The sequence below is a fragment of the Arabidopsis lyrata genome (assembly GCF_000004255.2).
Source record: "Arabidopsis lyrata subsp. lyrata unplaced genomic scaffold ARALYscaffold_1, whole genome shotgun sequence".
NCBI classification, from domain to species: Eukaryota; Viridiplantae; Streptophyta; class Magnoliopsida; order Brassicales; family Brassicaceae; genus Arabidopsis; species Arabidopsis lyrata.
In genome coordinates, this window is record NW_003302555.1 from 29446772 (window position 1) to 29462394 (window position 15623).

At 34.6% G+C, this 15623-nt stretch overlaps 2 protein-coding genes across 4 annotated transcripts; both read right to left on the reverse strand.

Moving 5' to 3' along the window:
* Positions 1 to 3430: 3430 nt before the first annotated feature.
* Positions 3431 to 6395, reverse strand: LOC9330581 (putative vacuolar cation/proton exchanger 6). The gene is made up of 12 exons (XM_021014088.1): positions 5956 to 6395; positions 5638 to 5871; positions 5480 to 5547; positions 5377 to 5405; positions 5104 to 5300; positions 4827 to 5030; positions 4571 to 4726; positions 4293 to 4409; positions 4159 to 4212; positions 3962 to 4078; positions 3774 to 3867; positions 3431 to 3675 (listed from the first exon to the last, which is right to left on the reverse strand). The coding sequence occupies exons 1-12, from the start codon at positions 6058 to 6060 to the stop codon at positions 3665 to 3667; spliced, it is 1386 nt and encodes a 461-aa protein (XP_020869747.1). The 5' UTR covers positions 6061 to 6395; the 3' UTR covers positions 3431 to 3664.
* Positions 6396 to 6472: 77 nt separating this feature from the next.
* LOC9330582 (vacuolar cation/proton exchanger 5) lies at positions 6473 to 9819 on the reverse strand. Of its 3 annotated transcripts, none has more exons than XM_021014087.1 (13): positions 9586 to 9819; positions 9221 to 9327; positions 8882 to 9127; positions 8721 to 8788; positions 8594 to 8622; positions 8305 to 8501; positions 7987 to 8199; positions 7607 to 7741; positions 7338 to 7454; positions 7203 to 7256; positions 7006 to 7122; positions 6828 to 6921; positions 6473 to 6723 (listed from the first exon to the last, which is right to left on the reverse strand). In XM_021014087.1, the coding sequence occupies exons 2-13, from the start codon at positions 9257 to 9259 to the stop codon at positions 6713 to 6715; spliced, it is 1320 nt and encodes a 439-aa protein (XP_020869746.1). In that variant the 5' UTR covers positions 9260 to 9327; positions 9586 to 9819; the 3' UTR covers positions 6473 to 6712. The 3 variants fall into 3 exon arrangements, with proteins under 3 accessions (XP_020869746.1, XP_020869745.1, XP_002894521.1); XM_021014086.1 differs by having other exon boundaries at positions 9215 to 9329; positions 9591 to 9818; XM_002894475.2 differs by having other exon boundaries at positions 9215 to 9327; positions 9586 to 9818.
* Between the last annotated feature and the right edge of the window lie 5804 nt (positions 9820 to 15623).

Sequence of the window (15623 nt, forward strand, 5' to 3'; positions counted from 1 at the left end):
ATATACTAAATAAATGCTTGTGAGGGTTTTCTTTATCATAATTTTTGTAGAATATATATATTGATTTTTTATTAAAAAAATTCAAAATTATTACAATTCATTATGATTTTTTCGTTTGATATTTTCTTAAATAATTTTTGAAATATATTCCCCAGCGACATCGCGGGGTCCTGAGTCCTAGTTACAAATAAAACGGGTCCAGCAATAAATGAGAAAGGCCCCATTAAAACATAACAGTACGTTCAAGAAAATTGTACAGTTTCGAACAATAAATTCAGTCGGCAAAACAAAAAAAAAAATTTACATCATTATCAAATGATTTTTGTATTTGAACGATTACTTTTTTACTTTTACCGCTATAAAACGACACAAGACACTGTCGTTGTTTTTCTACTGTACAAACGCATCATAAAACCATCATTCGCCATTAAATTTTTCACTTGGCTTCTTCAATTGCGTGCCGACAAATAAATCCGAGTTAAAAATCATTTAATGCTCGGAAACTCTCACCAGCAAATTACCACAGTACTTATTACATAATTATTGGTATAAGTTTCCCATATTTTTGCGGGAAAGTCTCTTCTCCGAAATAAAAAGTTTTTGCACGAGTATAATATTCACATCAAGCTAATTTTTAAAATGAAAATAAGTAAGGAATATTTCAAAAAAAAAATATTAAAATGGGGAAATGAAATACTAGTAGGAAAGAGATAAAAGAAAGATTTGGAAGGGGATATAGAGAATCCAAGAATTGAGAGCAACTTGACATCGTGACAAAGAAGATGGCGAAATCTCCGTTTTGCAGTGCAGTGCTGACCAAAAGTCCTTTTTGAAAAAATGTTTTTACAAAATTCAATAATAAATTTACAAAAAAAAAAAGAATCAAAGGAAATGTCACTTTCTTCACAGTGTTGACAGCCATAAATAATATCTACCCCATTCCAATGCCCCAAATATTCTGCAGTTATTAGTCGTTTTCGTTGCCCCTTGCACTTTGTACTTACATTTCTTACGTTTTTTTCAAAATACTACACATTTTTTTATTTAGTAGAGTTAATTGGTATAATTGTGTAGTAATTTAAACAAAATACTACAATGGTTGCATCAAGATAAAAAAACAAAGATCGAAGACAATCACCAACAGAGAAGAAAAAAAACACATTACAATTGGGTAACACACATCTCATCGATGAACACTTTCTTTAACTAAAAGGGATAGCACAAAGCTACATATGATTGTCTTCGATCATCTTTTGTTATATTATTAACAATTAAGGAAGCTCCTCTCTTAGCACTTCTTTCTTCTTTGAGTAATCTCCAACAAGGTTAATCAATGAAGATTTTTTTTTTTTTTTGTCATCGATTTTTTGCATCAAATATAACATATTCTAACTTTTGGTTAATACTTAATGATGAAACATTCAAACTACAAATAAAAAAGTAGTTTTAACCATACTAGTATGTCAGGAAAAAAAACTGCAAAGAATTTGTATTCTCAAAGACTTGTGAGATTTGCTTTTCCTGATTCACAAGCAATCTTCTTTTTTTCTTTCTAATATATTTCTCGAATTCCAAACCTTACTAAGGTCAAATGCGCCGGTCTTCTTTGTTATAAAGAAAACAGTGCAAACTTTCTCTCAAAAATTTGTGTGATATTGGGTCCTACTACAACGTAAACTGATGGAACAATGATTCCGACAAATTTAGGGGATTTTTAGTTTTAATTATTCTTTGTGAATAATAGTTTTAACTCTTACTATCACTGTCTGCGTATGTTTATTATGTAAGCATGGGATTATTCAATTATAATTTATAAGTACTGTTATTTATTACTATACGATGTCTTGACAGCATTTTTCTTTGCTGTTAAAATTTTTTTGATGGTGTTTTTCTTAATTTTTCAGCAATAATGAAAATTCTTAACTCTTATATAGAGATTTGTCCCAAAAAAAAACCTCTTATATAGAGATAAAAACAAAACGGTTTATGTTCTTTTTCTTAAAAACAAAAGCAAACCAATAGATTGTAAATCAACATGTTTTATACTGTACTTGTAATTTACTACACCAACTTATATAAGGATAATTTTAAAAATTCACCACTTTTAGCTTTGTTTTTCAGAAATCCCATGACCTATTAGAAAAGAGGTTTTAATTTGTTTTCTTCAGCTTTTCATAAGAGATTGTAAGCAATTGTAATGAAGATTCTAAAACTCTTCAAAACACTTTTTTGGTATCTTTAAGTAATTTTGGAAAGCTGTGGTAGTTTTTCAAATATAATATATAAAGATAGTATTTTAAAGTTATTAATACCATAATTAGAATAATAATGAAGAACATCCATGTTGGGGTTTTGGATCTTCGCTTTGAGAACAAGGCTGACACAGTCTCTTTAATCCATGGAGTCAACTCTTTGCCTTCTTTTCCTTTTCACCTTTTCAAGTTTTGAACTGCTCTTGTTCTTCCCGTGAATATTGTTTTGCTAAACTCGATGAATATTTTTAAATAAAGTATTACTACATACAATACACCAATTACCAATGTAAACATGTACAGTATTATACGTTTATTTACGATTGATGGTGTAGAAATTATTTAAACACACATATCTATGGACTAGCAAGTCAAACTGTAACTAATCAAAAAAAAAATCTCTAAAATAAATCCGTACAGTAGTGGACTGTATTTAACTATTCTTCAGACAAGAGATGGGTCCTATTGATAGGCTGATGGGTTAAAAACCAACGGATCCCACAAAGTGAAAAAAGAATTGGAAATTTCACTGTTTAACTTTTGGCTATCTTAAGTAGTAACTGAATGGTACTATAGTTTTTACATTTTTGACTGTTGGAACCAAATTAAAGAGATGTTGAAGGACCAGACTAAAGAAAACGATGTGTGGTTTTAGTTCTTTCTGCCTGTATATGGACGGAGTATATTATATGCATGAGGTCCACTTCGTAAGGTTTTTGGAGGTATTGAAAACGATCGACATGACACAGCTCATACCCTCGTTTTGCAATTGACGAGTGTAACTTCTCGTCGTTTTGCTTCGTCCCAAACCACGTGCATTTCTCTTTCTTGTCATTCCCCTTTTTGGTACAAATTAAATTACACACTACAAAACTAGTTTTTTGGTGTTATTATGTCTTTAACGTTTCTAATTTTCTATGCCTTTTACTATATATTTGATTTCAACAAGTGATAAAAATGATAATGGATTTGCTTTTGTTATTTTAGAATATTTAACGCCACATTATTGTTTTACCAAAATTAACTACACTATCATCATGGCTGATGTTTGATGTTTTTTTTTTTTTTTTTTTGGTTTTATTTCATTTTAGTATTTCTCTCAAACCTTTGGCTGTTTTTCTTTGTTTTGGAGTCAATCTTCATTGCTATACAACACGCATATTCTTTTGATTTGGTTAACTTAATTAAGTAATTTTCATCAATGTGATTTTATAAATTAATTTGTAACTTAAGCCCCAAGGGAAGTACACAACTTATGGGGAGGCAAAAACGTTAAATGGTGGCTAGCTGCTTTCAGTAGTTCTGAAATAAAACTTCAAAAGTTCAAGTGTACATGTAAGATGGTGTGTTCCTGAGATCATCAGGCTTTGGTTTAGGATACACACTAGATTGTGTTCTTCTGTGTTTTTGCTTTATATATCATCTGTCAAGAATAACAACACAAAAACACATTTCAGCAGAGATATTACGCAAGAGATTTTTTTATTGACACAAAGAAAATATAGCTAATTCAACACCAACCTTGATGAGGATCTTCGTGTACAAAGAAGCTGGCAGCGACTACCAAATAGCAAAGAATCAGCATCAGTCCTTTGAAGTAATTTGATGTCCCTTCCTAATTATGACAACAAACACAGAGAGACATTTAACAACTTTTATGAGAGATACACTCAAGATTGGTTTAGTAATTAGCTTCAAGATTAACCAACCTGGAGAAAGAAAGCTACAACAATAACAGTTATGAACATAGTAGCCGTCTCAAATAGCTGGAAATTTAGGTCCATTTGTACACCCATCATCCATCCGATGACCACGCAAAAAGGAACCTAAATCCAATCAAACTATCAGACCAAATCTTTTAGAGAATGTTCAGTACTAGAACCAAGTTCACACTTCATATATATACCGCGAACATAGAAATCTGAATGGAGGATCCAATAGCCACTCCCAAAGACAGATCCTGTAGAGGAGAATAAAAAATTTAGAATAATCTAAAGAAGAGAATCAAAGCATCAAAATGCAAGAGACTTGTCTTCATACCAGCTTGTCTTTCATGGCAAACATAATAGCACCTGCATGCTCGGCCGCATTTCCAACTATAGGAAGCAAGATGACACTGATAAAAGAGATTGGTATCTTCCATGAGACTGAAGCACCCTGTTAACAGACAGAAAAACAATAAAACAAAACCATAAGTCAAGACTCGTAACTTGCATTGCAGTGTTGTCCTGATCATATGGAAATGAATAAACAGAAAAACTTAATTAATAATGTAAGATTTTCATAAGAAAGTAATAGAGAAACGGGTCGTTAGTTACCTCTATGGCATCAACAAGATAGCCGGAAAGAAGAGAGACCCAAGCCGTAAAAATTGAAAGCCAGATGATAGCTTCCCACTTGGAGATCTCGGGATCTTCATCATCTTCTGACATTTCTTTGTTCTGGTTTGTTTCCGTAAAACTGGCAAGAATCATCTGTGGTTCTATGAGTGAAAACTCGAAAAAGAAAACAGTTGAATGATGAAACTGGTAAGAAACAATTCTATATATGTAGTTAACTTAAAAGACAAGTAACCTCGGTATAAAAACTTGGCTGGCTCTTTAACTGGAAAAAGAGATAAGCTGCATAGGCAAGGAGCATTATACAACTGATAAATCTTGAGAGAGCAAGCTCTGATGACCCGGCATGAACCTCGCTGTGCGTGTAATGAAGAACCGTGGGGAAAAGCAGCCCCATGACTGCCAATAAAAGCATCCCCGAACTCACAACTGCATTTCCCTGCATTGCAGAAGAAATAAGCTCAGAGACAACAAGAATTGAGCTAAACAGAAAAAAAGAATGATATGCCTACTTTGTCAAAGACTTGATCTTTCCGGGAAAACACAAGGCCGCCACAGAAAAAGGCGCACCCAAGTACAAGCAACATGTTAGACAGAATCGAGCCAAGCAGCGTCAACTGTACAACGCGTATCATCCCGTTTTTAAGAGCGATAATCGATATGATCAGCTCTATCACGTTTCCAAATGTAGCATTTAGGAGACCTCCAACTGTGAAATTTGTCTAGCGCGTCAAAAAAACATATCAAGAGAAAAGAAGAGTGTAACGGAAGAAACCAAGTCATACCAGTTGAACCTGTGTAGCAAGCCAATTGCCTATTACAAAACATAAACGGTCAGTGTTTGATAATATGGTAACTAAAGAGTCACAAGTATGAGCAACGACTTACTCTGTGGCATATCCGAGACGTTCAGCTAATGGTGTGATGCCTACTAAGCTTAGTAAGAAGAACCATCCCTGAGCCACAGCAAGAATAATTACTTGAGACTTGATTAACAAGAAAAAACAAAAATGTTACGAATAGTAACCGAAACTACTACTGCTCACCTTAGTATCTGTCAAGTAATGGACTAGTATAGCTAGAGGACCGAAAGGCAACAAAAGATTGAGTTTATTTGATAAAATCACGATCTTGAAGCTCTGGATCACACTGTTCCTAGGCGCTTTAGCTCTGCGTTCTCGAAGTGATCCTTGCTCCATCAAAGAAGCTGCTTTTGTTTGTGGGGAATCTGTTTCTTGTTCCAAAAGGCTTTTAAGCTCAACTTCATTAACCAACCCCATCTGTTTACGATAATAATATTTCGATTAAGCTGGAAATGAGGAGCCATATAATCGAAGACAAGGCGTGATCATGATCTAACTTACTTCTACGTGCGCCTGCATAAAACCTGGTACCTTACACCACCCCATAGACTTGAAGAAGTTGCTGAACATGAAATATAGTTCCATACACGAGATTTGTGATCTCATTGTCTGTGCTTTGGTGGGATAAAGAATCGCGAGATAGCGGAAAGTCTAGTCCTTGTTCACCTTAACTATTCCTTAAGAGTGTATGTATCATGTGACACATGATTACAAGCACGATAAGCATCCACACTCGTTGCTCGGGAAGAAGTTACAACAGATGGTCTTTGAATTGTTTATGGAACTCAAGTATTAAAGTATTAAAAGGTTTCCATTTCTTTAGTTTCTTTGTTCCTTAAAGGTGCAACACCCAAGCACGCTTCCATATCTTGAAGCTCAATCTTGTTTTGAGCTTAAGGTTCCCGATTCTCGACTCAATCCATCTGGAACTCATCTTAACAGCTATTGATCCAAGATACAATCTTATAAGTTATAACGTCGGAGGACCCATAGTAAGTTATTAAGACAACAACACATAGAAAAGAAGAGACATTCCAATCTTCTATCATAGTTATCAAGGTAATTTTACAAATTTGTAACCCTAAGCCCCTAAGGGAAGTAGATAATGTAAGGGAAGGTAAAACCGTAAAATGTGGCTGCTTTCAAATGTTATGAAGCAAACTCTAGAATCTCAAATGTACATGTAAGATGGTGTGTTCCTGAGATCATAAGGCTTTAAGTTTAGGATACAAACTGTTTGTGTTCTTTTGGGTTGGTTTTATATATCATCTGTCAAGAAACAAGAAGACAAAAAAACGTTTCAGTAGAGACATGACACAAGAGGTTTTCTTGTTGACACAGAGGAAGGAATATATAGCAAATTCAACACTAACCTTGATGAGGATCTTCGTGTACAAAGAAGCTGGCAGCGACTATCAAGTAACAAAGAATGAGCATCAATCCTTTGAAGTAATTCGATGTCCCTTCCTGCATCACAACAAACACAGACATTTAACAACTTTGAAGAGAGATATACTCAAGATTAGTTTTGTAATTAGCTTCAAGATATACCTGGAGAAAGAAAGCTACAACAATTACAGTTATGAACAGAGCAGCCGTCTCAAATAGCTGGAAATTTAGGTCCATTTGGGCACCCATCATCCATCCAATCACCACGCAAAAAGGAACCTAAATTCAATCAAACTATCAGACCAAATATTTCAGACAATGTTCAGTACAAGACCCAAGTTCACATTTCATATACATACCGCAAACATAGAAATCTGAATGGAGGATCCAATAGCCACTCCCAAAGACAGATCCTGTAGAGCAGAATAATAAATTTATAACAATCTAAAGAAGAGAATCAAAGACATCAAAATGCAAGAGACTTGTCTGCGTACCAGCTTGTCTTTCATGGCAAACATAATGGCACCTGCATGCTCAGCCGCATTCCCAACTATAGGAAGCAAGATTACACTGATAAAAGAGATTGGTATCTTCCATGAGACCGAAGCACCCTGTTAATAGATTGAAAAAGAATAAAATAAAATCGTAAGCCAAACTCATAAACTAGCATTTGCAATGTTGTCCTGATCATAAACAGGCCAAGTTAACTCTGTAAGATCTTCATACGAAATAATAAAATACAAAAAAACAGATTGCTATTCACCTCTATGGCATCGACAAGATAGCCGGAAAGAAGAGAGACCCAAGCCGTCAAGATTGAAAGCCAGATGATAGCTTCCCACTTGGAGATCTCAGGATCTTCATCATCGTCTGAAGCTTCTTCATTCTGATTTGTTTCCTACAATCAACAGTGTTTACCAAACAGCAGAGATAAGTCCAAGTAGAGAAAGAGAGCAACCACTCGGTTTAATAAAAAAGAAATTGGACAGAGCCTGTAAAACTGGAAAGAATCATCTGTGGTCATGATCTTACAAGTGAAAACTCAAAAAAGAAAAAACCAAATAATGAAACTGGTTGTTTCCAGGCTTATGTAAGAAAGAACAAAAATAAGTTAAAATCAACCAAAGGTCAAAGACAACAAACCTCGGTAAGAGGGGTATAAGAACTCGGCTGGCTCTTTAACTGGAAAAAGAGGTAAGCAGCATAGGCAACGAGCATTATGCAACTGCTGAACCTTGAGAGAGCAAGCTCTGATGAGCCAGCATGAACCTCACTGTGCGTGTAATGAAGAACTGCGGGGAAGAGTAGCCCCATGACAGCCATCAAAAGCAACCCCGAATTCACAACGGCATTTCCCTGTATTGCAGAAGAAATGAGCTCAGAAACATGGTACAGGTTACAGAACAACTAGAACAAGAGACATTATATATTTAAAAAAAGAACAAGTGATGATATGCCTACTTTGTCAAAGACTTGCTCTTTCTGGGAAAATACAAGCCCACCACAAAAAAAGGCGCAGCCAAGTACAAGCAACATGTTAGAAAGAATCGAGCCGAGCAGTGTCAGCTGTACAACACGTATCATTCCATTTTTAAGAGCGAAAATAGATATGATCAGCTCTGTCACGTTTCCAAATGTAGCATTTAGGAGGCCACCAACTGTTAAATTTGTATACCAGAGTTAAAAACATATGAGGAGAAAAGGAAGTAAACGCGACGAAGAATGGCTATCAGAAGAAACCAAGTCATACCAGTTGAACCCGTGTAACAAGCCAATTGCCTGTCACAAAATAAACACGGTTACTTATTATACATAAGCCGTGCTGATAGAATGATAATATGGTAACTCAAGAATTACAAGTGCGAGGAAAAGCTTACTCTGTGGCATATCCGAGACGTTCAGCTAATGGTGTGATGCCTACTAAGCTCAATAAGAAGATCCATCCCTGAGCCACAACAAGAATCATGTCTTGAGACATGAGAAGAAGAAATGAAACTGCTATAATTTTTAGTACCCACCCAAAACTACAACTACTCACCTTATTATCAGTCAAGTAGTGGAGTAGTATTGCTAGAGGACCAAAAGGCAACAAAAGATTGAGTTTATTCGATAAAATCACGATCTTGAAGCTCTGTAGCACACTGTTCATAGGTGTTTTAGTTGCACGTTCTCGAAAACTTGCAGAAAGTGATCCTTGTTCCATCAAGGAAGATGCTTTTCTTTGTGGGGAATCTGTCTCTCGTCTAAAAAGGCTTTTGTGCTCAACATCATTAACCAACCCCATCTGTTTAAAGTTGTAACCTTTCCATTAAGCTGACAAGGAGGATCCATATAATCAAGACAAGAAGTGATCTATAGAGAACAAACTTACTTCTACCTGCGCCTGAATAAGAGCTGGCACCTTACAACAACCCATAGACTTGTGCTAGCAAAACATGAAAAACGAGGATACACAACAATGTGGATGTGGTGTTCTTCTGAAACCTGGAGATAAAGAAACTTGTAAAATGTGAATCACTCTATAAAACCAAACCTTGGAAATGCTTAGGAGATCAATCATCAACATCAAAGAGAACAAGCTTGTATGATTCAACTGAACATGTGTTAATCTAAACTAAACACAAACCCAATTCCATCCAATTTCAAACCCTAAACCCACACCAAGAGTCAAATAGAAGCCATAAAGAGGATCGGATTCGGAGGGATTAAGGAAACGGTAAAGAGATCCAAAAATTTTAGTACCTAAGAAGAAGAAGTCAACCAAGGGTCAGAGAAGAAAGACTTGAACAAGAAGAAGCTGCAGAAATCACTTTCAAAAACAAAAACTTTGATCTCTTCTTCTTCTTCTTCTTCTGAGATCTGTGCTTTTTTTATTCGAGAGATAAAGAATCTGGGAGATGTCAGTGAAGAAGAGCGTGATCGAGAGGAACTTTCCTTTCTTCTACTACTAATTTTGAAGACAAGTTTCGATTTTATTTTGTTTTTCAAATATTAATTACGAAACTCTATATAAACTGAATTTATTAGACTTAAAAGAAAAAGAAAAAATACTATTGGATATTTTATCTAGTTTCCGATATTTTTTTTATAATATTATAGTTTACTTTCTAATGTTATGAATATTTATTTATATATATGAATTGTTAATTACTGTAAATATTTAAATATAGGAAAAAAAAAAGCAATTGCGGTCGATAAATTTTAATCAGGTTTTAGTTAAAAATTGAAATTAAGTGGACCCCCTAAACATGACTTCTTACCATCGTCCAGAATAAATTAATTATCGACCGCAACAAGTAATCCCAATACTTTTATTATTGATTCGATTCCTTTCGTTTTTCTTTTGTCATCCGAAATTAATTAAAACTCAAAAAAGTCACATTCCTGTGGAATGTTGTTTACAAATGTGATATGAAACGATCCTGTACGAATTTTTCGTACCAGATGATCCGCTTTTACATTAGCATTGCGAGAAATTAAAGATAAAGAGAATGATGAGAATTCTTCCTTGTCGCTCTGAAATTCCTCCAAGTACACTGAAAACGCCGGCCATTCGGTTGGAGAAGACACCATCTTAACCAGATCAGAACAGTCTGTAAGGAACTCTACCTCTTGATTATATACACCTATCATACACTTCATCGCCCAGAGAAAGGCCTCGAACTCGGTATGTAATGGAGATAAACTTCGACGGAGATTTGCAGATTCCATGGTTGGCGGCTCTCCGTTTGATGATGTACAGAACCATCCTGTACCGGATAACTTATTACTTTCTTTTATGAGCATAAATAAATATTTTATATTTTATTAATTTTTTCCTTTCAAATAATATCACGAAACGTATCAACTACTAGACCGAACAAAATCAAAATAACTAGACCAAAACCAAAATTCAATTATAAAAACATTTGGTTAACTTGGGTGTGTGTCGGTGTGTACTGTGTAGGAGTCATCTTCAGGGTAATTAAGAATGCCTAAGTTTCCCAAGCATCCGTGGTCTAGTGGTAGAGAAAGCTTTGGAAAAAGGTGAAACTCTCAAACCTGAGTTCGATTCTCCCTGGAAACAAAAACACATTTGTTTGGGAAGTCTGTCAGTTGGGCCTTGGCCCAATTGGTTTACCTGGTAGCCAGAAATGCAGGCGGCCTGACTACCCCCGGCACTTAGTCGAAAGGCCTGACTACCCCGGCACTTAGTCGAAAGGCATTCCAAACTCGGGATAGGTAGAGTGGTAGCCCGTAAGGGCCTAACCGTTAACACGGTGGACCAGTCCACTATGTAGCACATCGGTGCGTTCCTACCGGAGACGACCTGATAGCCGATAGGGTTTATAAAAAAAATAAAAAAATAAAAAAGAATGCCCAAGTTTTATTAGTGGAAAAGTGCTGCTAAGATGCACGGATCTATAGATATCATTACATAGTCGTCTGGTTGTTCTGTTGTGCACACAACTAAATTTGCATCATAACATTTTACAGATTAAATTATTGCAGGGAAAGTAAATTTTGCACCATAAGAGTTTGATCCTGCTGATTCACAACGGCGTCAAAGTTACGAAGATATATAACAACTACATCCAAGTCAGAGATCGAATTGATTATGCAGACTGATATAAGTATATATTATTGAAGGTATCATCTCTAGTTATATGTAAACTTCAAAACTAGGTGCTGAGTTTTGCCTCTTTCAAAAGTTATTTCCCAATGTGTTTGTTGAAATAGAACGGAAGCTACTCTATTGAAACGTCTTTTTAAAGGCCATTCCAAGATATCAATAAAAACATAAAAATATCAGTTCACATAAACGAATGGGTCTTATACCCAATCAAGCATCCAACAGAAGGAGCAACACACAAAATATATATCCGATAGAAAAGCTAAAATGATGGTGTCCTAGCATTAACTAAAAAAAGGGTAACCAAAATATCCGACAAACAAAAATCTTAAAAGCCAAAGCACCCACCCATAATGTTAACCAAAAACTGACGCCGCAAAATGCAAACTAAAAAAGGTAAAAAAAAAAAACGTTGCAGCAGCACTTCCATCTACTAACCCGAAGAAGATGCGTTGTCTTGTTTGAACATCACATTCGCGGCCTGCGCAGTAAATCCAATCCTCATCATACAGAGCTCCGCTTGCACAGCCTGCAGTTTCTTCAACTTTTTTTCCATCTCTCGCTTCTTTGGTCCATCTTTGACCTTATATTCCCAGCTTGCAATGCACTCTGCTTCATCAATCCCCAAACAAGTCGGATTCTCAGCCTTAACGAAACAGACGTACTCTTGACCAAAGGTTCTCTTTGGCTCTTCATCTTTTACCCTTCCTTCAAGCTCTCTTTGGCGCATCTTCTTTGATTTTGAACGCAAAACACCGTCAATACCCTAATATCTATCTGTGCCAATGTCGATTTGGTTTTGAGGTTTCAAAAGGTTTGTTCGTAAAATGAGAGTGACGCTTAAGTGCCAGCTACGAAGGAAGCTTAAGCGATACTTATTAATCTCAGCTGTTCAAAAATATTTCATTTCCAAGTTATTTGCTGACATCAACTCTGTTTTCCAAGATTGGATTTTATTTTTCTAAGAAAACAACTATTACGGCTCATTGAACAAGTGACGAGGAAACTAAATAAAGTTTGAAAAAACAATTAAATCTAAATTCATATTTCATTTTCTTTTACACTTTTTTTTGGTAAGACATTTTCTGTTATCTATATCTATATTCTATATATAACAATATTTGAGAAGTGTTTTTGCTGACGTGTCGGACTCTCGGCTCTTGTTGAGTCCTTGATTTTACGTAATTACTTAATTACCCTTAATGAAATCTAATTAATTTTGGAAAAATTAAATTGAATTTCGGTATTAACCAGGAAAAAATAATTTTGGAAACAATAAACATGATAATTAACCAAAAAAAAAAAAAAGGAACAACGAAGTACCAGTTAGGAAGCTTTAATTGAATTCATCGTGTTCTTCGTCGTGTGAATATAATTCTTCTAAACGAAGGCAAAACTTGAAATCCTAACATAAAGCATATATTCATAGCAATAACAGAGATCTAATAATTTAGTGATAGAATTTCACCTGTTGATCTGTCGAAGCAGAATAGTCAAGCTTCTCATAGTATCTTGCCCATGTTATGTCTTTAAGACGTCAATACTATCCTGCACCCTATAATTCTAACCAATGAAAAGAACAAATATTTATTACCTTGGATACAGAGTTGACGAAGAAACCTTGGATAAAAACTCGACGAAGAAACTTGTAAGTGTTAATGTATGATGAAGCTTCCATGAACGTGAATTCGTGATCATAATGAAGAAACGTGTGAATGGAGACGGTTGATGGGTTTTTTTTTTTTTTTTTTTTTTTTTTTTTTTCTTTTTTACCTTTTGTGTAAACAGATCTGTTTCATAATTTATCGGAAAAGGAATTATACCAAAAAAAAAAAAATCGGAAAAGGAAAATATTTATTATAATATTGATATATTTAAGATGATAATGTCAAATATCCGAAAATTATTAATCGGAGCATTAATATAAACATAAAAGAATACTATTCTAACTTTACTCAAATTAATAAGATTTAGATATCCGAAATTAATCGTAAACGGCTATTAATTGTTAAACTAATTAAAATAAAGATCAAACGTACCGGAATAAATGAAATTTTTGGTATGATCATCGTGTTCGTCGTCGTTTCAATCTAAATATTTGGAAAAAAAAACGAACAAAAAAATAATATGTAGATCAATGAAAGAGAACCCACCAATTTAGAAACGGTTATCACGCCATCGTATTGTTCGTCGGATGATTATAAGTCTCTAATCCGGAGATTGACTTGAACCCTGACAAAAACATATATTCATAGCATAAAATCGTAAATAGAAGGTAGAAGACCACCTATTAATCGGTTGTAACCTTGTGCAAACTCGATTTAATTTTGACGAATGAAATGTTGGTGTGGTGTCAAAACTTTCTTGGGGAGACTCGAAGATGAGAGAGCTGAAGTCAGAGATAGGCAGAGAGGTTTACATGTGAATTAAGGTATGGAGTGCTAACGTGAACATGAACGTGATCGGCGGTGATTTTTGCACATAATAGCAATTAGATCGAGTTTTGGAAAAAAATATGGATCAGCGTGACATGACGCATATGGATACCATGCATGTCTATCTATTGTAAATCAAAAATTATATTATTGTTCCGCCTTATTTTTGAAACAGAAAGGAATTTTCCCTTAAATTTTAATATATTTTATAAGATAGTATCAGATATAGTAGTAAATCTAAAATAGTTGTTATTATTCCATATTTTTACGGAAAAAAGTAAATATTATTTTAAATAAACATGGATAACAATGAATAAATGGCAGTTTTACAAATATTTATTATTATGATAGTGATTTGCTTATTAAAATATGTAAATTTTCTTTTCTTTTTTTGTATTTATCGTCGAAAAATTTAGAAACCCTAAATCATGCACCGCCTCCTATTCAATATAAATACCTTGCTCATGGTATTCAATTTCAGATCATAACTAACCCTTGTTTTTTTTGTTCTTTTTTTTCAAACTTTTTTTTGCTTCTACCTAATTTTAATTTTTCTTTTTATTGTAGGGTGGATGTATGGAGGGGACGATGTGAACTGGTGTATGGAAAATTTGGACCTAATTCAATGAATAAACAGGTGATCTTATAGTTTATATGTACAAATTTGATTTTTTTTTTTTTTTTGTATTTATGGTTTCACTATTTTCACCACTAATCAATTTTTATAATCAAAAAGTTTGGTTTCAACTTTTGAGAAGGTAATCATCGATGGTTTGGTATGTTTCTTTTTGTTGTAAAAAGATGAGGTACCTCCCGATTTTGTTGAGGTACATGTTCTTATTATTTTCAAATATGTCTTTTTTCAGAAGAAACACTCAACTTTTGATAACACAGTTGCCACAAAGTCAGAAAGATGACTTATTTCAGGGATGAATCTTCAGAGGAGGCTAATTTTTGTCGTTAATACAATTTAAGTATTCCTCTCTTTAGATTAGGGATAACAAACTTGGCTGTTAAATTCAGGAATTACTCTTCGTTGCCAATCTCTCTCCCCAAACTAAAATATTACATATATGGAAGTAGTAACTTAAAGTTTTTGGTATCGAGGTCATTCTAAGGCACTGAGATTCGGACTTTGGTATGTATAGGATTCGTTTTCCATGCACTAAGATTTAATTATTGTTTAATTTATTGGTTTTTAGGTTTCTTTCCATGCTCTGATGCGTTTTCGGGTGTGCCAATGGAAGCTTGCATCACTCTTTACTCCAATCGTAAGTATGCTCTGCATTAGCTTCTTCTGTTCCATTGGTTATTATGGGTTTTGACTTTTGAGAAATATACAACAATTTAAAACCAGGTTTTGTTGTTGATTGGTTCGGTTTGTATACCATATTTTGCTAAATACATATGACCATAAATAAGACCAAAGGAGCTGGGTTAGCTCCTTTGCCAGCTAGGTTGACTTCGTCTCCTCCCCGTCTTGCGGATTTCCGTTATTCAACGAATATATTTGAGAAGTATACGGTACTAAAACCACAACCATTGATCTTAGCTTGATCGGTTCTTCCCTAGGATTTATACATAAAAGTAAATTGTTTTGTTTAATAATTTTCCATTGCATGAACTTTCGAGACAACAAGTGGACAGGAGTGTAATGTCATCAAAAGTCAAATCAAACACTGTGAGGAACATAATAGACAACGTTGGCTTCTTTCGCAGCTGCTCAACGTTGT